This window comes from Myiozetetes cayanensis, unplaced genomic scaffold, assembly GCF_022539395.1.
Source record: "Myiozetetes cayanensis isolate MyiCay16 unplaced genomic scaffold, myiCay2020 scf2-11, whole genome shotgun sequence".
NCBI lineage: Eukaryota > Metazoa > Chordata > Aves > Passeriformes > Tyrannidae > Myiozetetes > Myiozetetes cayanensis.
The window spans coordinates 109,638,968-109,660,010 of NW_026087411.1; the positions used below are offsets into that span (position 1 = coordinate 109,638,968).

The 21,043-nt window shown below is 42.8% G+C and overlaps 2 protein-coding genes across 6 annotated transcripts in view; both read left to right on the forward strand.

Annotated features, from left to right (window-relative positions):
* Window positions 1-7,960, forward strand: part of RCAN2 (regulator of calcineurin 2) — an 84,953-nt gene extending 76,993 nt beyond the window's left edge. For all 3 annotated transcript variants that reach the window (XM_050315402.1, XM_050315401.1, XM_050315403.1), the window contains one exon: window positions 1,503-7,960. In XM_050315402.1, the coding sequence (XP_050171359.1) occupies window positions 1,503-1,663 (161 nt within the window). In that variant the 3' untranslated portion in view covers window positions 1,664-7,960. The remainder of the gene's footprint in view (window positions 1-1,502) is intronic.
* Window positions 7,961-9,755: 1,795 nt separating this feature from the next.
* Window positions 9,756-20,613, forward strand: ENPP5 (ectonucleotide pyrophosphatase/phosphodiesterase family member 5). 3 transcript variants are annotated; one of them, XR_007628923.1, is made up of 5 exons: window positions 9,756-9,880; window positions 11,834-12,685; window positions 15,919-16,095; window positions 16,986-17,725; window positions 17,756-20,613. XR_007628923.1 is itself a non-coding variant. In XM_050315452.1 (4 exons), exons 2-4 carry the CDS (start codon window positions 11,839-11,841, stop codon window positions 17,354-17,356), a joined length of 1,395 nt encoding a protein of 464 aa, XP_050171409.1. In that variant the 5' UTR covers window positions 9,756-9,880; window positions 11,834-11,838; the 3' UTR covers window positions 17,357-20,613. The 3 variants fall into 3 exon arrangements, 2 of the variants coding, with proteins under 2 accessions (XP_050171409.1, XP_050171410.1); XM_050315452.1 differs by having other exon boundaries at window positions 16,986-20,613; XM_050315453.1 differs by having other exon boundaries at window positions 9,800-9,880; window positions 11,831-12,685; window positions 16,986-20,613.
* The last annotated feature ends 430 nt before the right edge of the window (window positions 20,614-21,043 follow it).

Sequence of the window (21,043 nt, forward strand, 5' to 3'; positions counted from 1 at the left end):
AGAAAAACCATATAATTTCTCAATGCAGCACAACCGAGCTATTTCTCTTTTTTATATTTTAGCCTATCAGCAAGACCTGTAATGCTTTGCTCAATTTGGATTCAGAGGAAAGGTTGCCAAAAATAGAGCAGTTAAATGTCAACATTAATGGTATCACAGCAGTAAAATATTTCTCACAGCAAGATGCCTGACTTATAGCTATTATTCACTAGTTGCCTCCTATTTTTTAGGCAAAAATACAGCATGTCTTCTAGTCTCAAGCCACCCAGGCTTATTTGGACCAGGAATTTGCCAGCACAAATAGCACATGAGCACAGTCGCAGAACTGCGTGTGCTAATGCAGGGCCAGACCTGCAATCCAACGTCTTTGCCACAAAGTGGCTCACAAATAAATATCCAAATTCGTACCACGAGCAAACTATAAGTGCTTTGAGGCAGGAACTGCCATTTGCTTCCATCATACAACACCTGGCACTGCCGGGTTCTGGTTGTGCCGCAGCATTTAGGAGTTGCTGTGCCACAAACAGAAGTCAGCTGGGTGTACTGGGACCTCTCCTTCCTCACCTCTGAACATTTTGCAGGGAATGTTTTTTTCTTTAAAGTGTTGAATTAATTCCTAGCAATTTAATAACCAATGCCTACTTGTATCCCTTGCATAATCCAAAACACACGTAGTGCCAGCAGGCTGAATGCTGGACAGAAAGTCCTATGTCTGATCCTTTGTCTGCTTGTGGACTCTGGCAGGAAACCACCCAAGACATGTTCATCTTCCTTGCAGGAGTACTGGATGGAGACTTAAATAAGGAATGTAGATAGTTACAAAATGTAATGTACTGTTTAAGCATTTAGCCTGCTAGTGAGCATTGACAGACTGTGCTGTAATCTCATCTGCAGAGACACAATTTGTTACAGTCCCAGCTAAAGAGCTTTGAAACTCAAAATCTGTCTGGAGCAGAGATGCGTATTTTTTTATTTCTGGAGAAATTAGATCAAGTGTTGAAGTCTGTCTGAGGGCAACAAGTTGCAGAATCCAGTGGACTTTAAATGTGACTGGAGCCACCCTAAACAGAAGGAAAATGACAACAATAAAGAACAGCCCCAACCCAAAAGGTGTGACTTGGCTTCACACCAAAGGTTTGATAGGTTGAGTTCTAGTTCCTCTTCTTAACCATGAACTTCTGTGTTCTTTCTCTTCTTCCTACTTTGTGGGTTTATTTCACTGCTGTCAGCACCAATATTTGTGCAAAGCACCATTACAGACACCAGGGTGCGTGTATTTTATCGTGCCTTACAGACCAACGCACACTGCCCCTCAGGATCCTGAGGAGCTGTAGGGACAGCTGACAGAGTCCAGCCTTGCTGGCCCTCACCTGTATTTAGGAGCAGCACACACTCACCTGCCCTATCCAGGTGCAGGACTATTTTGCAGCTCAGGAGTGCCACGGCCTGTGTTGCTGCCCGGACTGCCAGCTTTTGATACCACTGTTTTTCTGTGCTTCCAGGAGAGAAATACGAGCTGCACGCGGGAACAGAGTCCACTCCCAGTGTGGTAGTGCACGTCTGCGACAGCGACATGGAAGACGATGAGGACCCAAAGAATTCTCCAAAGCCAAAAATCATTCAAACTCGACGCCCTGGTCTGCCGCCGCCTGTATCTAACTGAGCCTCTCCGGCAGAAGCAGCACGTCTCTCCTCCAGCACAGCTCTTGGTTTTTGTTTGCTTTGTTCTGTTCAAAGGCAGCCATTGCCTTCTGAGTACCGGGACATTAAGGTCATTGAAACCCCTTCACAGTAATCAAGCCTAAGTAACAAAAGGGCTAGGAAAAAGATCTTTGTACATGTAACCATATCACACCAACTAACAGATCTAGCTGGAAAGGGCAAAACAAGGCAGAAGAAACGAGGGAGGGTTTCAGTCTGAGGATGTTTTCGCAGCTATAATTTGCGTGCTGAAACACCACTACCAGAGAGACGGTTCAGGGTGGAAATTAGACTGATATCAGGCTTGATATTCAAGCTCCCAGAATACTTGCTACTGCCCTTCATCAAGCAGCCTGCTCCTCTGCCCTCCTCACTTCCCAGCAGAGAGGTTTTTTCCTTTTTCTTTTTTTTTTTTTTTTAAGGGGGTATGTGTGTTGTTTTTAATCTACTAGCAGCTTTGTGGCCTTTTCATCCCCCTGGAATTTTCTGTAAGGAACACTATCTTTGCAATATTTTTAGAAACAGCAGAAAGCCACCCTCTTCCACCAGCAGCTGTAGAGAACACTGGTCTGTCATTGTGGCAGGGATGTGAGACAGAGCTCCCTGGGCTCAGGGGAGAGGCAGCAGCTTGCTGGAGGGTCTGGTGTCTGTCAGTCCTTCTCTCTGAGGAGGAGGGAGCCAGAATATCAACAGGGATTGTCAGTTTATCTTCCATCAAGGTATGAGTAGTACTTCTCTCTGAGTCTGAGGAAGAGAAGCTGACTGACTGCTCATTTAAGATGGGATTCCTTGCTCTCTGTCATAGCTGTAAGTTCCAGTAATGATACAGGCTGAATGCTTTCCTAGTGGTGTGGTGAATAGCCCTGAAACTGTCAGTAATTACGTGTACATCTCTAATATTCAGCCCTTTTCCCTTCCCACTTCCCGTGCTTCAAAGCCGTTTTTGAGCTGTATGCAGTTTGGGTTTGTGGAGGTGAGGAGAGGTTAGTTGGAGTTCTTTTGTTGTTTGTTTTTTTTTTTTCCTTCTCTTTTTTTAGGCCAAAGAAAACAGGACCATAATTACACACTTGAAATTAGACTGCATGCAACTGAATCCCCTTTTTTCACTCTGTCCTGCATGTTTCTTTCACTTGCAATATATACTGGGTTACAAAAACTGTTCTGTGTTTGCATCATGGCTGACAGCAGACAGATCTCGGATTCCCTGTCTGGCAGATCTTCCATGATGATTTATTTTTTTAATGCATACTTGTCATTTTGAGAACATATTTTCTAGACATTTGAGCTCAGATTTTGCATATATTTAAGCATGCGCTTAATTTATGCACATGAGTAGTTCCACTGAAATTAATACTGCAGAAACTGAGCATATGTGTAAGGTACGGTGGGATTTTGAAGCTAATTAGCTGCAGCTGTACTCCCCAAAGTGACTCTGAAATGGCACAGCGAGATTCCACGGTTTAAAATCCTTTGCAGGTTAACATAAGTAAATACATCTTGGAAGCTCCTTCTAGGATCTGAAAAGTCAGCTTAGGTTCTGTAGTCGAGATCTTTTGTCATAAAACCTAATGATCTGGTTTCTGAGGGAGGGTTCCATCGCACCCTTAACTAGCAGCAAGGCTACAAAGCTTCAGCAGGGTCAAGTTCCCCTTGCTGCGGTCTTGGCTCAGCGGCACTTCCAGGACAACAAGAGTGTTGCTCTGTCAGTGAGGACAGGAGATGGCATTCACAATGTACATGGTGAGGATGTTCTGAGAATGAGGACTTGTCATTCTCATACAGTTCATTCTCTGACCACCACAGCCCCCTGATATTCCTGATGAGATACAGTGCTTTACTTAGCATATATCTATAATGTGATACTTGTTACTGCATTATGGACATCGTGGTGTGTGTGTGTGTTACATTGATAGAAGCACATTAACTACAGGAGAGACTGAACAGAAAATGGGGCTTTAATATCCTCATGATGACTGTGTAAAGTTTTCTTAAAGTAACTCCTTAGAGGTTTCACTTCAGTTATTTTTTCAGGGATGTATTTAGAATTGGTTTAAGTAAACAAATTGACACTCACAGCCCTACAGCTGTACCCTGATGTTCTTGTTGAAAACAAGATTATCATAGGCCCCACATGGTATTTCAGGAGTAACACCACTGGGTTTTTTGAGAACACACAGAATGCTGAAGTACTTGGGGTTTAGACCAGTATAAACAGGGACAGTAAGATTTAAACACTTAAGTGATCAGAGATCATCACCAATCAAAGTGATACTCCGGATTTTTTTACAATCATGACTCTTGGAGGCTGAATCTTGTCCTTGTATCCATGCTCTCAGACTTGGTTCTGAACCAAGGGCTTTGGCCTCAAATGATGTAAAACTATACTGCAAATTAAATCACTGGACCTTAAATGTTCTTTCCTCAAAGTGCATTTTCAGACAGATTTAAAATGAGGCCCTGTTTGCTGACTGCTCTGGGCTGTGTAAAGCTGTGTAGTGCTACCCAGGAGGCAGTGGGACACGGCTCATTGCTTAAAGCACAGAAATAGAAACACAACTGCAAACCTGAAAATTCAAAGCAGCCTGTTGTAACTATGGTCAAAGCTTATATATCACCTATATATGATAAAATAATGGTCTTCAGAAGGAAAATGTTTCAGATGTTATGAAATAATGTCCTTATCATCAAAGTCACAGCATCTGGGACCCTTGAGAGAAGCAGATATTTTGCTAAAGGCTAGTTCTTGCCTGGCATGGAAGGAAGGCTTCTTTCAAAAAATGCTGACCATCTGGAAGGGGAACTGTCCTATTTAATTCAGTAAATCAGAGGCAAAGCCCCTACTTTCCCAGTGGGAATTTGCTCTTCTGTAGCATCTCTGAGCTCAGTTGCTCTGACTTGCACTTCTCACAGGTGTCAGTAGATTCTCTTATGTCTTAACCCTGGAAGAATGTTACACTACAGCTCCTGAGGCACAGTGACACAGCTGACATCCTTTTAATTTCCTTCCCAAAGCAGGAGCAGCTGGCGGTGATGCCCTGGGGCCTCTGTCGGGTGGACAGTGCTCCCACTGCTCCTTGGAAATTAAAAGAAGGAAATCAGGGGAGTACAGTTGCTGTTTCTGTTGCCTGCTGCCTGCTTGTCCTTTCTGACCTCTTCAGATATGAAATTGAACTTTTAATTACTTCCTCTGTACAGTTTAAAGCATGAAAACATTTCCAGTGCATGGAGAAGGGGTATTTTGGAATCTCCTCTTTTAAAAGAGAACAACAAAGAATTTCTGTGGTCTTGATTTTTGAAATAAGGACAAGGTAGTACAAACCCCCATTCCTAACATACACAGACACACTCCAGTACACTTTGGTTTTGGCAAGAAAACATGTCAAGAGCATCCCTTCCTCAACCATAATAAGACACCAGACATAGGTACTGTGAAGTGCTTTATAATTTAAAAATTCTCCCCATGGATAAATTGTTCAGCATTTATTTGATCCTAAACTGGGTGGGAGGAATGGGTTAGTTATATTTTGGTCTTTTCCCCCCTCCCTCCCATTCAGCAACACCGAAAAAGCTTTTTGCAAAAAGACAGACTGTTGTTTGTACCGAGGAATGGACCGAACCACCTCACAAGACATGATTCCAGTGGTTTGTCTAAGCACTGCCACAGATGCCGTGAGCGTTTCCATTGCATTGTACATACTTTTGAAATATTCTACTTAGTCATATTTTATAGGACTATTAAAAAGCTATTGGCTAATTAATCACTTTTACACTTGTATAATTCAGAGCTTAGTTTAAAATAATAAATACGGCAAACAGTATTTTTGTGTTCTGCTTGCATTGGCGTTTGGAAAAGCAACTTTTAAAGAGTTAAACTATATCAGTAAACTGAGTAGTGTGGTGTATACCCCTGGTAGAACTGAAAATGCTTAAATGTGTGACATAGGCTAAACTATGTTTCAGTAGAAATTAGAGGAAAAGCAGCCTTCTTGTTGGCAGGGTATGCCTTGTTCCATTTTAAGCTGCTGCAGTTTCAGAGTCACGTGAACTTGCTCTGGCTTGAGGTACACACAAAAAAAACCCTGTGGAACAGTCCCTGGTGAGCAAAAGCATGTCCCTGCCCTGATGTGGTTGTCACCATGCTTTTATAATCATGGGTGATGCAGTGGGCATGAGTGCTTGGATAAGGAACATGGCATCCAGCTGCCAACCAGGCTGGGGAAACAGTTCTAATAACATTCATTTTTATAAAAATTGAAATGAATTGTTTGTTGTCTCTTGCATCAGTTTGTACTGGATCTTGCAAAGGACTGGAAACTGGGAGATGAGTTTGCTGATAACTGTCCTGTGAAATTCTTATATTGGATTTGAAAACATTCTTTTTTCTGTGTGCCTGGCGTAAAAGACTTAGTTTCTCAAAGGATGATTGTTTCATGATTCCAAAAATTAGATCTGCTTAAGAAATCTTGCTGGAGATGTAAACTATGAGCTCTTTGATTCCTTTGGAAAACACAGGCCTTAACTGCTGTGTTTTATTAGAAAAAGTAGTAATAGTGAACTTCTTCTGGAGTACTTTAGAGGTGAAATGCAGGAGGCATGGTTTATTCTTCACTTTGAGCACCAAATGAGCTTTCCCCACTACAGTGAGGTTCTCCATCCGGCCCAGCTCAAATGCTGTGTTACTGCTGTGTTACTGACATGCTGGTTGTGGCTCTTCCATCTTACTTGGCACTGGATGCAGCACTGGGAAATGAGCTTCAGAGCTGCAGCTGTGAATGACAGAGAGCTGTGTGTCCCAGAGGATTGCAGGCTGATTATGGTTACTGTGCTTTCAGATCCTCTAAAGATCCTTTAGTGAATTTATTATTGGTCCTCCTTTAGGGGCAAACATTTTACCACTAAACTTTCAGCTGCTTCAGGCTTTCTCTCACATACCAGTGTGAATTTAAGACCTTTGCATTTCCTTCCCATCTGCCTAAGAAAAGACATTAAGTCCTGTTCTACCAAAAATCAAAACCAGGTATGGACTGAAGTCCCAGCTAGACCCTCATTTATGCTCACCTTCACACAAAGCTCCTGAATTAATTAGTTATGCTAGCAAAACAAACAAACAAACAAAAATAACCAACCCAAAAAATCCAAACATGACTTTTCCTGGTTTACCCATCTTCTAGGGGAGCACAGCAGCTTTCAATATTTCAGCCTCCTCTTAAAAGGAGATGTTTTTCTAACATGAGCTGTGCTCTTTTTTTAAGTACTTGTAAACTGCAGCATTCAGGGTTACCAGGGAGGAAATGTAAAAGCTCTTTCCCACAGGTCTATTTGAACTGTGGAGTGTATTTGCTTTGGCTTGGAGGGGAGGGAAGCTGGCACTGTTAGAGGCAGAACAGCAGCAGCACTCCCATAGGATGGGCAGGAACCCCAAATGCCTCCACTGCAGAGATGCTCAGAAAACTTTAAAAACCAAACCAGCCTGAATTCTCTCTCCCCTTCTGTCAGTTTGTTCAGTCACTACACAGAGGTTCTGAGGCTGCAGCAAGAGTGATTTTAATATGGGAATATGTCCTGATGCAGCAAAAGCCTAGATCGGGGTTGTTTGTTAGTGAGATTCTTGCTGGAGTTAGGCTGGGAAAGCTGTGAAGTGTGAGCAGCCTCAAATGAGAAATGAAGCTATTCAGAACCTTAAGACAGACTTCAGGATTCAGATCCACATAACTGAGAGTTATATTAAGGGCCCATTTGGGTCAGGGGTTTCCTCACATCAGTAAGAGTATCCAGCAAGAAGGATTAAACTTCTCTATTATTCTCACCAGAAAATCAGCCTTGGTTTAACAAATTATTGTAACTGATTGTTTATCTAGTGCGAGGAAGTCGTGTCTACATTAGTGTCACACAGATGTGTTCTCTTCACTGTTGGGTTAATGAAGGTAAATGTTTTGAATCCATTTTAGAGCAGAGTTCTTGTTCAGAAACTTCTGAGAGAAATGCCATCTGTAACGACTGACGGATCCTTAAGTGTCAGTTTGGCAAGTTGTCCTAATGTGGGTAGCTGCAGAAATATTTCGTGTATGTTGTTGTAGATTTAAAAGCATTACTCATGGTTTCATTCGAGTGTCTGCATTTCTGACACAGATGTGACATATCTGTATATATTATAAATCAATACTATTTTTAACCACATATTTTGTACAAATATTCACATTAGCTCTGTACTTCAATGAAAATCTACTATGGTATTAAACATTTTGGTGGAATTAGCAAACTCCTTGTCCGTGCTTTGTTTTCATTTTGTAACGGTGTTAAGCAGCTGAGCCATTTCTGGCGTCCAAGACAAATATTATCATTTCCAGCTATTTAGAGCAGTTCCTTAAATCCAGGTGCACCTGTACCCTCTAGTGACTGATCCCAGCCACTGCAGAGGCAGCTCCCCACACCTCCAGATCTGAGCGAGAGGCCAAAGTCAAACCCGAAACAACAGTAAATGTGAGCACAATTTTTCCTAGCTAATGAGAGTAACACTGTGGGACAGCACATTGCTGTTGAGGGACACCCAGCTAGAGATGTCAGCTTTGTGCTACACATGGGATCCAGCTCAGTTTCCCGTGCACAACAGCCACATCTGCACAGCCTACTAACGACAGCAGCAAGGTGCGTTTCCAGTCTTGGCCTAGTCTCAGGTTCACACCTGTAACAGAACCCTAATGAAGGAGGAAAAAAAAAGACATTAAGAAAACAACTAAAAGAACCTTGTCCCCTACTACAGTTCCTAGAGCAGGGGGAGGGGGAGGAAGGTATCACATGTACATATAGGTATATATACACACACATACATATTTACCAGGTAGGCAGTGCCAGCTATAAAGTGATTAATAAGCTGCATGTTCCCATGAATCATTAATAGGATACTGGTTTTGAACACTGCTGTGAAGTGGGGTGGGATTTGTGTTCATACAGAGCACAGGCTGTGGACCTATACATAGCACAGATCCTCAACTAGGAAAGGTGGGAATTGGAAATACAGCTTGGATTTTTATCCCCTTCAGCAGTTCAGTTTCTAGTGAAATTTAGAGCTTCAGAACGCAAGAGGAGAAAAAAGGCTGATGGAAAACTACCAGAATCAAAACCAAAATTTTTCACGTTTTGGTTTGTTTGTTTTTAAGTGAAGAAGCACCTGCAGATATCCAGAGAGTGAGTTTTGCTCCTCACCTTTACAGTTGGGTCACAGCTCAGCCAGCCCTGCCCAGGCTCTATTTCTACTTAATTTCTATTTAATTTACAATCTGAAGCAACACCCTTACAACCTGCACCCTCTTGACAACTGCACAAGGGCTACTCCAGTGAGCCCCACTCCCACCTCATCACGGTGGGCAAACAGTGCCCTGAGGTCACCTCACCCTGGGGGTGCTGGTCGGCAGCAGCTGAACAGGAGCCAGCGATGCCCAGGTGGCCAAGAAGGCCAATGGACCTGGCCGGTGTCAGCAATGGTGTCGGCAGCAGGACCAGGGCAGGGATTCTCCCTCTTAACTCGGCACTGCCGAGGCACCTCGAATCCTGTGTCCAGTTCTGGGCCCCGCACTTCAGGAAGGACATTGAGGTGCTGGAGCATGTCCAGAGAAGGGCAGTGGAGCTGGGGAAAAGGTCTGGAGTGCACGTCCATGTGAGGAACAGCTGAGGGAGCTGGGCGGGCTCAGCCTGGACAAGAGGAGGCTCAGGGGGGACCTTGTCACTCTCTACAGCTCCCTGACAGGGAGGTGTAGCCAGGTGAGGGTCGGTCTCCCAGGAAACAAGCGACAGAACAAGAGGACACAGCTTCAAACTGTGCCGGGAGCGCTCAGGCTGGACCTCAGGAAAAATTTCTTCACAGAAAGGGTGATTAGACACGGGGACGGGCTGCCAAGGGAGGTGCTGCAGGGACGGTGTTTAAGGAAACACATAGTGCCGTAGCCTAGCTGACGTGGTGGCGTTTCGCTCACAGCCTGCTCTCGACGTTCCCAAAGCTCTTTTTCACGCTAATTAACTCTCACTCCGTGGCTCCGTGACCCCCTCACGGCCGGACCCGCCTCACGGCCGGCACCGCCCCGCGTGCGCTGAGTGACGGCCCCGGCGGCCACTCCCGGCGCTGCCGCTGCCGCTGCGCCCGGGGCGGTGCCGGAGCCCGACCCGCTGCTCCGCGGGCCCGCAGGTAACGGGGGGAACGGCCCCGGACAGGGGGGTGCTGGCCGTGGGGTGGAGGTTCCTGGCGTTCTCCAGCCCGGCTCTCACACGGGCTGCCGGGGGCTGCCGAGCGGGGAGCGGCGGCCTGGGCTCGGCGTTCGCGTGTGCTGAGCTCCGGCGGCCGCCGAGCGCGGCCCGCGGTGTCTGTCCGTCCGTCCGTCCGTGTGTCCGTGTGGCATCTCCTGACGTGGGCAGACCGGTGGCTTTGTCTTTGTTCCCCCAGAGCCCCTCGGGTCGCCAGGGCTTTGTGGTGCGGGGTTCTGGATTGCCCCGCGTCGGTAGATGGGTTTGGATTGTATCCAGGGAAGACTGGCATAGGAAGGCCTTGAGAAAAAAAACCAACCAAACAAACAACAAACCACCCATCGCTTATTATCTATTAAAAGCATGCAGTTGAGGAATTAGAATAATAGACTCATAGGTCACATTGAGATCATTAACAGTGTAGAATTCAGAAGTAAAGACTTGATTTGGCTTGAGAGTACTTAAATCCGTGTTTGTCATTCCCCAAGGGAAATTTAAGGGCTACGTTTAATTTGGCAGATGGGGTTCAGATGGACACAGCAATATGTTATCCCTTCCTCTCTTCACATTCATCTGGAAGAAATCCTCCGTCAGGAGGAACTGGGAGATTCTGCAGCCTTTGGGTCTGTGCTGTTTGCTGAAAGGGGAATTACGTCTCCAAAGTGTCAGCGTATTCTTAACAGAACTCAAGGCCTGGATTTTAATTCTGGGAGACACACAAGCTTGGTGTAACATTTGACTGCCTGCAAATCACAGAATCACAGAACACTTTGGATTGGAAGGGACCATAAAGCCCATCTAGTTTCAACCTCCTGCCATGGGCAGGGACACCTTCCACTAGACCAGGTTGCTCCAAGTCCTGTCCAACCTGGCTGAGAACAGTTCTAGGGATGGGGCAGCCACAACCTCTCTGGGTAGTCAGCAGTGCTTGTGCTGTTTTCAAGTGAGAAGAATCAGAGGAACTGGGGAATTGGAGTGGGAAAACTTCCCGTGAAATATCTTGTATTCTACCAGAGTGACGGATCCTATTCCGTCACTGCAGTGGTATTCAGATGTTTGTTACAGTATAACTTTTTCTATTAACTAGGATATTTATGTACTCTGAATATAAAGATGATTTTATTTGTTGCAAAACCACTGTTTTCCAGCTGAATTTCAGTAGTGACTTGTACCAGAGGATTGCTGAAAAATGGGAACCTAAAGGGAACTGTGTGGAGTATCGGTGCAAGACTGAGCAATCCAGTGGTTAAATGATGGTGTTGAGCAAGAAGTGGGGAATATAAGCATGAAATTTTAGGTCAGTTACAGACAGGGAAGTCTCATGTGAGGATTCTTACAGGGATCTTGCTTTGAGTAGATAACTGAGTTTTGAACAAGGTATTTGGGAAGGGCAGAAGGAAACTGGGGCAGGGGAGCACAACCCAATACAAAGTGAAATCATGTGTCCTATTATGTCATGTTGTTAATTAAGGAATTCCAGTCATAGGTAGGAGTAGTCAATATCCTTGAGTTGTATGAACAGAATTAGAATCACAGAATGGTTTGGGTTGGAAGGGACCTTAAGGGCCCTCTATTTCCAATACCTTGCCATGAGACAGCTTCCACTAGACCAGATTGCTGTCCAGCCCTGCTGAGAAGAATTCCAGGGATGGGACATCAACAGCTTCTCTAGGCAACCTGTGCCAGAGTATCACTACCCTCACAGTGAAGGATTTCTTCCTAATGTCTGCCTTCTGTGAGTTTAAAGCCATTCCCCCTTGTCCTGACAGTCCATGCTCTTGTAAAATACATAAGATATAAATACATAAGGAATATTTTAGCTACTCATTCTTAAAACTAAGTTATGACTTTGACAAAACATGTTAACACAAACAAACCTTCTGTCTCTGCTCAGCAGATGCCATGTTGCCTCAGAAGACACCTTCCAGAATAGCCATGAGCTGTTATTGGAAAGTCCTGGGAATTTTCTTACTATTTCTTCAAAATGCGCTGTGTCTCCAGCCCAGGGTGCTGCTGGTATCTTTTGATGGATTTCGATGGGATTACATCTATAAAGTCCCAACTCCCAATTTCCATTATGCCATGGAGAACGGGGTTCATGTCAAGCAGGTCGCCAATGTGTTCATAACGAAAACGTACCCAAACCATTACACCCTGGTGACCGGTCTCTACGCAGAGAGCCACGGCATTGTCGCTAATGAGATGTACGATCCTGTTCTGAATGAAACCTTCTCTCTGACCAAAATGAATACCTATAACCCCAAGTTCTGGGAAGAGGCCAGCCCCATATGGGTAACGAACCAGAGGAGAGGACACAGATCCGGCGCAGCCATGTGGCCTGGGACAGACGTGAAAATACATGGAGTCTTGCCCACACATTACATGCCCTACAATGAAACCGTTCCCTTTGAAGACAGAGTTGCCAAGCTTATTGAGTGGTTTACATCAAAAAACCCCATAAACTTTGGTCTCCTGTACTGGGAACAGCCCGATGAGATGGGACATTTTCTGGGCCCGGACAACCCACTTATGGGACCGGTAATTAGTGATATTGACAGCAAACTGGGATATCTCATCTCCAAGCTGAAGGCAGCGAAGCTGTGGGATGTGATAAATGTCATAATCACCAGTGATCACGGGATGTCGCAGTTGTCTTCGGAGAGGGTCATTGAGCTTGATCAGTACGTGGACAGAGAGCTCTATGAAGTCATTGACCATTCTCCTGCAGTAGCCATTTTGCCAAAAGAAGGTAGGAGCTATAGCAGTGAAATTGTCTGAAGAGATACTTGAGTATTCAAACTTTATAGACATCATTCTCTAACTGAAGCGGTGGTAGTAGCGCTGATGCCAGTAGGACAGCAGCCTTGAACAAGGAGTACTTGCAGGATCATTTCTTTATTCTTTTTGGTATCTCAGTCAAAAGCTGGGATTAATTTTCTAAAATGAAAAGGGAGCAAATCTATCTTTTGTTGACTAATGTTGCCAAAGATCCTTCAGTCTTTGTGAGAAGTAAGATGATATAATGGCATTATCAAGGCTGAATGGCGTTCTAGATAGGTAACACCTGAGTGTTACGCATCTTGCCTTTCATCAAGGTGCTGAAGCCATAGTGGAAGAATTATATTTCTAACTCAAACAGAGTTAAACTGAAACCAGATGAGGTCCTTTGATAAAAAGAAAGCCTGTGTTGGCTATTTGATTAGCTGCCAGCTATTGTAGTTCACTAGTTTTGTTCCTGTTATGCTGAACAGCCAGCCACTTATGTTCATACTGTTTTCATTGTGATGATGAGCAAGAATATTGTTGGAATCAAAATCTGAATCTGGTTGCAGTCATTGAAGGGTTGCTGAAGTGTCAGCTGATGTTTAGTGTCACTAATACAGAGATGTTGCTCTTTATTTTGATGATCAAGTGCTATAAGTATTTGGTGCAAATGTGTTAACCTGAAAAATAGCAACCCTGCCCACGCAAAAAATTGCTGATTTGGAAGTTGAGTTTTAAGATGGCCTTCTGAAAAGGTGTTTTTTAAGAATTCTGTAAAATTTGCATCATTGATGGATAGCACTCTGTATTTAAATGTCCCAGTAGGGAGGGGATGTTGCAGACTTTTATGTGCAAACAAGTCTCTTGTCATTTTTAATTTGATGAATACTCCAGACTGAATTGTTAGTATGTCCAAACTGAGATCATCGCTGCCTGAGCATGCTGTTTCCCTCAGTGCTGATTAAAAAGCCACGTTTGGGAGCTCCATCCTCATAAAGATCAACATGGCTGAGCAGGATGTTCTCATAAGCAAGTAAAGAGGCTGTAAAAGTAAACTTTGGTGCTGAAACATCCCTATGCAGTAAATGAGAACCTGCAGATGTGTAACTTGATTCTCCTGTCTGCTAAATGCTGAGAAGAAACAGTATCTAGGCAGCAGTCGGATGACAGAATAGTAAAAAAGCCATTTCAGTGGATTTCAGAAATAGCTTGGATTTGGTTTTGCCCAGAGGTTCAGGTATTTATTACATTACCAGTAAACAAGAATTGAGTTTTGAGCACAGCTAAAATTCCTTCTTTCTGTGTTTCCATGGATGATTTTTATTATAAAACAATGAGCTTCATTGTCAGTTAAGCTATGAACTAACATATACTTAAGTACATAACACTGATTCTTCACCTGTTTGTTATTCCATTTGTCTTGCTTAAACCAAGAGAATGGTAAAACTTCCACATTGAGGAAAAGTTTGAATGCTTAAAAATGCAGCAATTTCTTTTAGTTTAACTGGCTGCATATTTCTTCCCCGAGAGATGGATTAAAGCCATTATTTAACCATGCTGGTGTATTAGTGCATGTGGGGAACTAATAATATGTTTGCAAAGAAGGTACCTGTAGCACAGCTGCTGATGCTGGCTTTTTTTCTTGAATTTACTATAAATAATTAAAGTAATTAATTTAGTGTGAAATCATAGTTTGCTGTGTTTGGGGCTTCTCCTGTCTGCCATCCCACATAGAAAAGTGGCATAACAATATTAACTTTATTATTAGTATAGTCCTAGAAATGATATATTGGAGTCCCTTGTTGCTGGAACTCTATCAGCATTTTTGCTGTCTCATCTTGACCTCTATTGTGTTTCTCAAGCTTTTATGCCAGTTTGAGATAAGAAACATTGTACATCAATGTATTTCCAGTTTTCCTTCACAATTTCTATACTGAATTCTAGGAACTGAGGGGGAAAATGAACATGGTTTCTTTAGAGACATTGGGCACCTCCTCCCAACCTTTTTTTCCCTGAGATACATTCGAAACTCCACGTAGGCTGTAAATGGTCACTGAAATGGGCCTGCAGAGACCCTGTGCACTCAGCTGCCCCACTGGATTGTGCACAAAGTACTTACCTAAGTCATGGAACCGAGGGATTTGTTATTTCACAGAAGTCTGTTGTGTGCAATTCATAGCCCTTAGTAGGAATCTTTCCTCAAATGGAGGGGGAGGATTGAAGAACTTTGCTCAGGTGGCAATTCCTGAACTTGTTTTTGTGCTTCTGTCTCTGTGTTCTGGTTCCTCCTGTCTGTGCACTGATGTTCCAGCTTGTCCAACTGGTTGTGGCTCTTAAGTGACTTTTACTGGAAAGACAAGCTCAGAAACTGGAAATAAGCAACTAAAGAATTGGGGGTGGGAAATGCTTATTTATTCAGTGGTGTTAGTACAGGGCTTGAGGGTTTGCACTCACTGTGACTAAGGAAGGGAAAGGAGCTGGCTCTGGGAATACAGAGAAGCAGCTCATGCTGTTGGCTGTTACTGAATACAGTTGGCTGACAGTTCTAGACCAAAAGTTCCACCTTCATCTGCCATTCCAGCCTGTCCCTTGGTGTGCTTGTTGTGTGTTCCCTGCTTCGGATGATTCAGCAACGCCAAGAAACAAAGTAGCTTCTCTCTTTCCCCTTTTAAAGGAAAGCAGCTAACAATGAGACTGCTTTAAAATAAATAAAATTAATAAAAAGTGTCACTTGTCATCACAGCCAGCTGGGGGACAGACAGAATATGGCCTGAATGCCCCCATTACCTGGTGAACAGGTTTAGGAGCTATCTCCTTGCTTTCAGGCTTTGCATGGAGCTAGGAGGGGTTGGTTCCTTTTCCATGGGACTTAACTGAATGCCTTCTAGCTCATTCCTGTGAGAAGCTTACATTCTGACAACTATGAAATGAGGGATTTTTCTAAAATTAGCAGGGCACTTACTGCTTGGGAACAGGCTGTGAAGTCTGGTGTCAGGTGGGATCTTACCATGAATGATCCTCTGGATTTCTCACAGTAACATATGTGTACACATTGTCTGCTACAGCTAGAATTAACTTTATGAATTATATTAAATTCACTTCACTGGGGGGGAAGTGCATTTTATCCTCTTCTTTCAGCTGTATTTAACCTACTGATTAGTTCAGTAAACATGTTGATATGTTTAATTTTTGTCTTTTGTCTCTTTTGTTTATTTAAAGGCAAGCTGGATGAAGTATACGAAGCTTTGGCCAATGCTCATCCCAACATGACTGTATATAAAAAAGAGCAGATTCCAGATAGATGGCATTACAAACACAACAGTAAAATTCAGCCCATTTTAGCAGTGGCTGATAAAGGATGGGAAATTGTACATAATAAGTCTGATAGGTTTCTGTGTAAGTATCCTGTCTTTACGGTGGTTTGCTGTATCTTCCTAGTCAGGGACCTCACGTTGTACTTCCTCTCTCAGTCTCAGCCTATGTTCATTTTTTATTTTTTATTAAAACTGTGAGGGAAAACTGAAGTGTGTAGAATTTCTGGTTTTTTCCCCCTGGTGGGATGGGAAGCACCCTACTATTAGAGGAGGGGAATCCGCATTTAGCGTTTCTTTAAACATTAGACTTTCTGAGATAAGATCAGTCACGTTTTAGTGGCCTCATACTTGAGGTCTTTCAGGATGTAGCAAACTGACAAGCACTTCCTGAGAGATTAAAAAAGAAAGTTGTAACTGAATTTGTTGAGTAGAGGGTGAATAGGGTTGTTTTATCATGTACTACTTATTTACTAGAGAAGGCTGGGTTGGAAATACAGAAACGTTTTCTGGGCGCTGGAGACCCAGTAGTGAGGTCTTTTCCTTGTTGATGATTTGATAGTGCACAAAACTGGACAGAGTGTCAAACTTGGAGTCAAATGGACAATCTGTCTCTACTTTTTTTTTCTCTAATTGATCTGGGCCAGTTGCAAAGCTGGAGCTTTTCCTTGAGAAAAATCAAGGAAAGTTGGCTGTAGGTAGCGTGTCATTGACAGTGGTTACTGCCATGTGAGCTTACGCTTTTTTTTAGCTCTTTCTCGTTTTTTTTCAAATAGTGCTCTCCATTGTTGTTTTTTTTAAAGCCATTTTCTTTTTGTAGTTCTAAGACTTCGTATTTGCTAGGAGACAAATGGATCAAAAGAATTCTTCTAAAGCTTCGCAAGAATAACTGATGGCTGTGCTAATTCTAGGAAAGGGTTCAGTGCTCGTTTTGCAACTTAAGAATATTGACCTTTCTCTATCTTTCATTTCCAGTTGGTAACCACGGGTATGACAACATCATACCAGAAATGCATCCCATTTTTGTGGCAGTTGGGCCTGCTTTCAGAAAGAATGCCACCAAAGAAGTCATGAATGCTACGGACTTGTATCCCTTGCTGTGTCATCTGCTTCGTATTGACCCTCTGCCAAACAACGGCTCCTTCGACTCTGTGAAAGACATCCTTGCTGAAGTTCCTGGAACCTTTGGAGCAGACACCTATTCCACAGTCATAGGAGTCTTCCTGGGCAGTTTGCTTGTTCTGGTTTTTACTGCCGTTTTTGTTAAGCATTTTGTCCTTGCCCAGGCAAATTCCATGCACATCCTACACACTGATGTTGCCCAGCCATTGCTGCAAGATCATTAACACTTGGGATTATTTCCTGTTTGAGGCTTGAAATAAGCATATGCAGAGAAAATAAGTAATAAGAGGTGGATCAGCATAAATATCTGGAGTAAAAGGAGGTGCATGCTGATCCATTGTACTCTGGGGCACGTACAGACCAGGGATGCAGAGAAAGAGCATGTTCCTGTTTAACCCTGCAGCCACTTCATCTTCCAGGGGTCAAAGATATTGTAGGTAAACCTGGAAAGCTGTTTATGTATGTAGACATGTAGTGACAACAGACCTCAAATACCTTATTATAGCTGTTTTTAGGTAAATAACATCAGCTGAGGTGCATTTCACAGACTATTAAATGGTGATTTCATTTCCCACCCTCTTTTTTTTGTTGTTGTTTTTTTGTTCCTTGAAAGGCTTTTTGAGTCTCTTCTATTCTCACAAGTCACTGAATGGGACTAAACGTCTTTGGGGTTTTTTTCCATCCATGCCCTAGGAAACTCTTGATCACCGTTACAGACAGCTTGGTTGGTAAAATCCTGTGGAAAACAACATTATTATTCAGCTAGGTCATGAGTGCTAAGTGTCTACATTTAGAGTTAGGCATCTTTCTTCAAACTACTTTGTTAATTGTAGCCTCAATATGAATCTAAGTGGTATTGCCTTCAGCAATCAGTATTAAACTGCTTGATTCTTAATCTTTTAAAAAAATTATTTCGGTAAATACAGGTCTTTACCATTTGACGTATGATTTTAAGTAAATGTAGGTCTTCACTTTTTTTTTATTTCCTGTACACTGGACTAAATTTTCTAGAAGTTCCACACAGCTGGCAGGATAAAGACACTTAAAAGCACTGCACCTGTATATCCAAATGGAGTCTTTTATATTTCTGTGATAAGAAGGTTCTTTCAGACTAAGGGAGATGAGTCAGTTAAGGAACATGAATGTTCAGGCTGGTTTCAGAGTTCCGTTCCTGGCTGTTCATCTGACCTGTTATCGGAGACTCTGCGTTAGTGTGAGTTTGACTTGTGCTTTATCTGCTGTGCCTGGTGGGCCTTAGAATTGGATGAGCAGGATTAGAGTTGCAATTTATGGAGCAGCCATATAAATCTTAAGCCATATATGCTCTTAAACCTGAACAAGCACACTTTAATACTAAAAAAAAAGGTGTAAGACTGGAGTTTGTTCTTCTGGAGGAAAGCCTCTGTCAGGGAAATATATTAGTTCTGAGTCAACAAAGCTACATATTATTCTGATCCTTTTGTGTGTGGCAATAAATCTTCTTGCTAGTGTAGTTGAGGGGTTTTTTGTGAGCTCACTTAAATGGTAGGTGAGAAGCTGCTGACTAAGGTTTGTGTGAAAAAAAATGGTCTGAAGTGAGAAAAGTTGTCTCATTGTCAGAGTTTTCCCCTTCTCCCTCTGTGAGATGGTATTTCTCATCACTTTGATGCTGAGTACAATGCCTGAAGGAAAAGTAAACTTTTAAAATTCATGCAGAAATAGCAGACTGAGTATTTTTAAGTGCAATTTATAGCTGTATCCACAGCCCCCAGCAGAGGGCAAGGATGGGAACACTTCGGCTTTGGTTGTGCTCTGCCAAAGAAACAGCGTGACTGACAGTCAGTACTGCCAGGAGAGGGTTTGGAGTACAGAACTCGTTTTGCTGGACTAAATTCCAGCCTTAATGAAGATCTGTTGGGTTCCTCTGTGGTGGCAGGGACATTTGCTTAGCACCAGCCTGTCTTGCAGACAGATGTGGGCATTTCCAGAGGCCACACCTGGGTGCAGCAAATGCTTGAGAGGGAATGCAGTGAAATAATCCAATTTAAAGGATATGCTGAAAGTTTAGCTGTAATGGTAGCTTTAGGAAGGCAGGAAACATGCAGATCTGTTGGGAGACAGCTCTCAGTTTGGGGAGATACATGAAATCTTGTGAACTTATCTGACTCAGTGCTGTTGCTGTGCTGTGAACTGTCTTGTTTTCCTGTATTGCCATTTTCTTAAGAAAACACTCAAGGAAAAGGTCTGTAAAGCTGATTCTTAGTGGAGCTGGCCAATAGCCATGCCTTAGTTTTAATTTGCTGATGTCAGGTAAAACTGAGTGTTGCAGGGGCTTGTCAAGCTGAAAGGCAAAGGTGTTCACAGGAGTATTCAGAGACTGGGGAATTCCAAGCAGAAAACCTGAACCTCTTGAATTGTTACTAATCCCTCCCCTACCTACCTTCCGAAAAGTGGATGGCAAATAGCAAATTGATGCATTGAATCCAATTTTTCTTGCTGATTTGCAACTTCAAAATGAATTGTGGCACAAACTTAGTGTGTGTTTAAGGAAAGGTCTACAGGCTTGGATAAGGCAATAACAGTGGCAATTGGAGATGCCATAACACTCTCTTGTAGCTACTGCAATTATGCACTTTGGAACATGCTGCTTTAATAGAAATTCTTCTTACTTCAGCAGTTTCATAGCAGTAATCATGGCAGATGTGAAAATAACTGGGTTGTAATCTCAGAGTTGTTCATTAAACCCCTGCTTTAATTGTGGCAGGTGTAGAGTTCTGTCATCAGCCAAAGTAACTCTTGATTTTAAGGAGGGGCCAAAGTTGGTCAGTGTTGTTCAGTCATCCTGGACTTAAATTTACCTGCTCAAATGTGGGAAGAGCAGTAAGTTTCCCTGACTAAGGCTTTGGGAACAATAATACTCAAAATAATTTGGGGACATGGATGTGAGAATTGTCTGTGTCATTGTTCTGTATTGCACTGTGAGGCCCTTCTTTGAGGAGGGTAAAATAAAACTGTAAAAACAATGAAAGGAATCTTGTAGCATTTGGGTATTTCAGTTTAGGGCTAAACATTTCCTTTGTTCTTTGGAGTATTTGCAGGTACCTTTTGGGTAGTTCCTTGTTAGTGTATTTGCCCAGCTGGTGTCAAACACAATTTTAAGTTGTTGGGTGTGAGATTAATGAAATTGAAAGCACAGATGATGAAAGCACAGCAACTTTTTCTCTGATGTGACATTTTGTCAGACTATCTTTTTGGGTAAGGAGGACGTGGGATTTGGTTTCTTTGTATATGATACTTTCTATGATGTGCAAACAAGTTTATTGGACACTGGATTTGGGTACACTGTGTACTGCTTGTAACTTAAACTTGGAAACCAAGAGTGATGCATGATGTTGTGTTTCATTACTGACCTGTGAAGCATACAGATGTCAAATGTTTTCTTTGTTTCTTCGCGTTTGGAACTGCTGGAGTTGAAATAAATCTTTCCTGTAAGTCGTCCCAAGCATGGAGTGCTGGCTTAATTTAAAAATGCTTTGGGTAAACAAAGCTGAAGGGGAGGTAGTGACTGGGTGGAAATGGCCTTAACTTCTGCATCCCAAATATGTCTTGGACTCTGCATAGTGTATGCCTTTATTAAGAATAGCTGGAAGTATGATAGAACTTAGAAAGCTTAAGTGAAAGTTCTTTTATAATAGATCTCATTTCCTGCCTTGCTGCTGTATATGGAAAAAACCAGCTATCAGTTACCAATGGTGGGAATACAGTTTCTTTTACCAAAAAAGTCTTCCAGACTTTCTTGGTAAAGACCTGCAATACTGCTGCTACAAGAAATGGAGTCTCAAGAAAAATAATAATTAAAAAAAAGGCAGAAAAATCAGATCCATAAAATTGTTTAGGTTGGTAAAGTCTTCTACAACAAGGGTCCAACCATT

Bases quoted from the DNA above. Each gene is read 5' to 3' on its own strand.
- ENPP5 (XM_050315452.1), top strand. From the start codon at position 11,839: ATGTTGCCTCAGAAGACACCTTCCAGAATAGCCATGAGCTGTTATTGG. The intron at 12,686-15,918 runs GTAGGAGCTATA...GTTTATTTAAAG, and splicing joins AGCCATTTTGCCAAAAGAAG to GCAAGCTGGATGAAGTATAC. The intron at 16,096-16,985 runs GTAAGTATCCTG...TTTCATTTCCAG, and splicing joins TAAGTCTGATAGGTTTCTGT to TTGGTAACCACGGGTATGAC.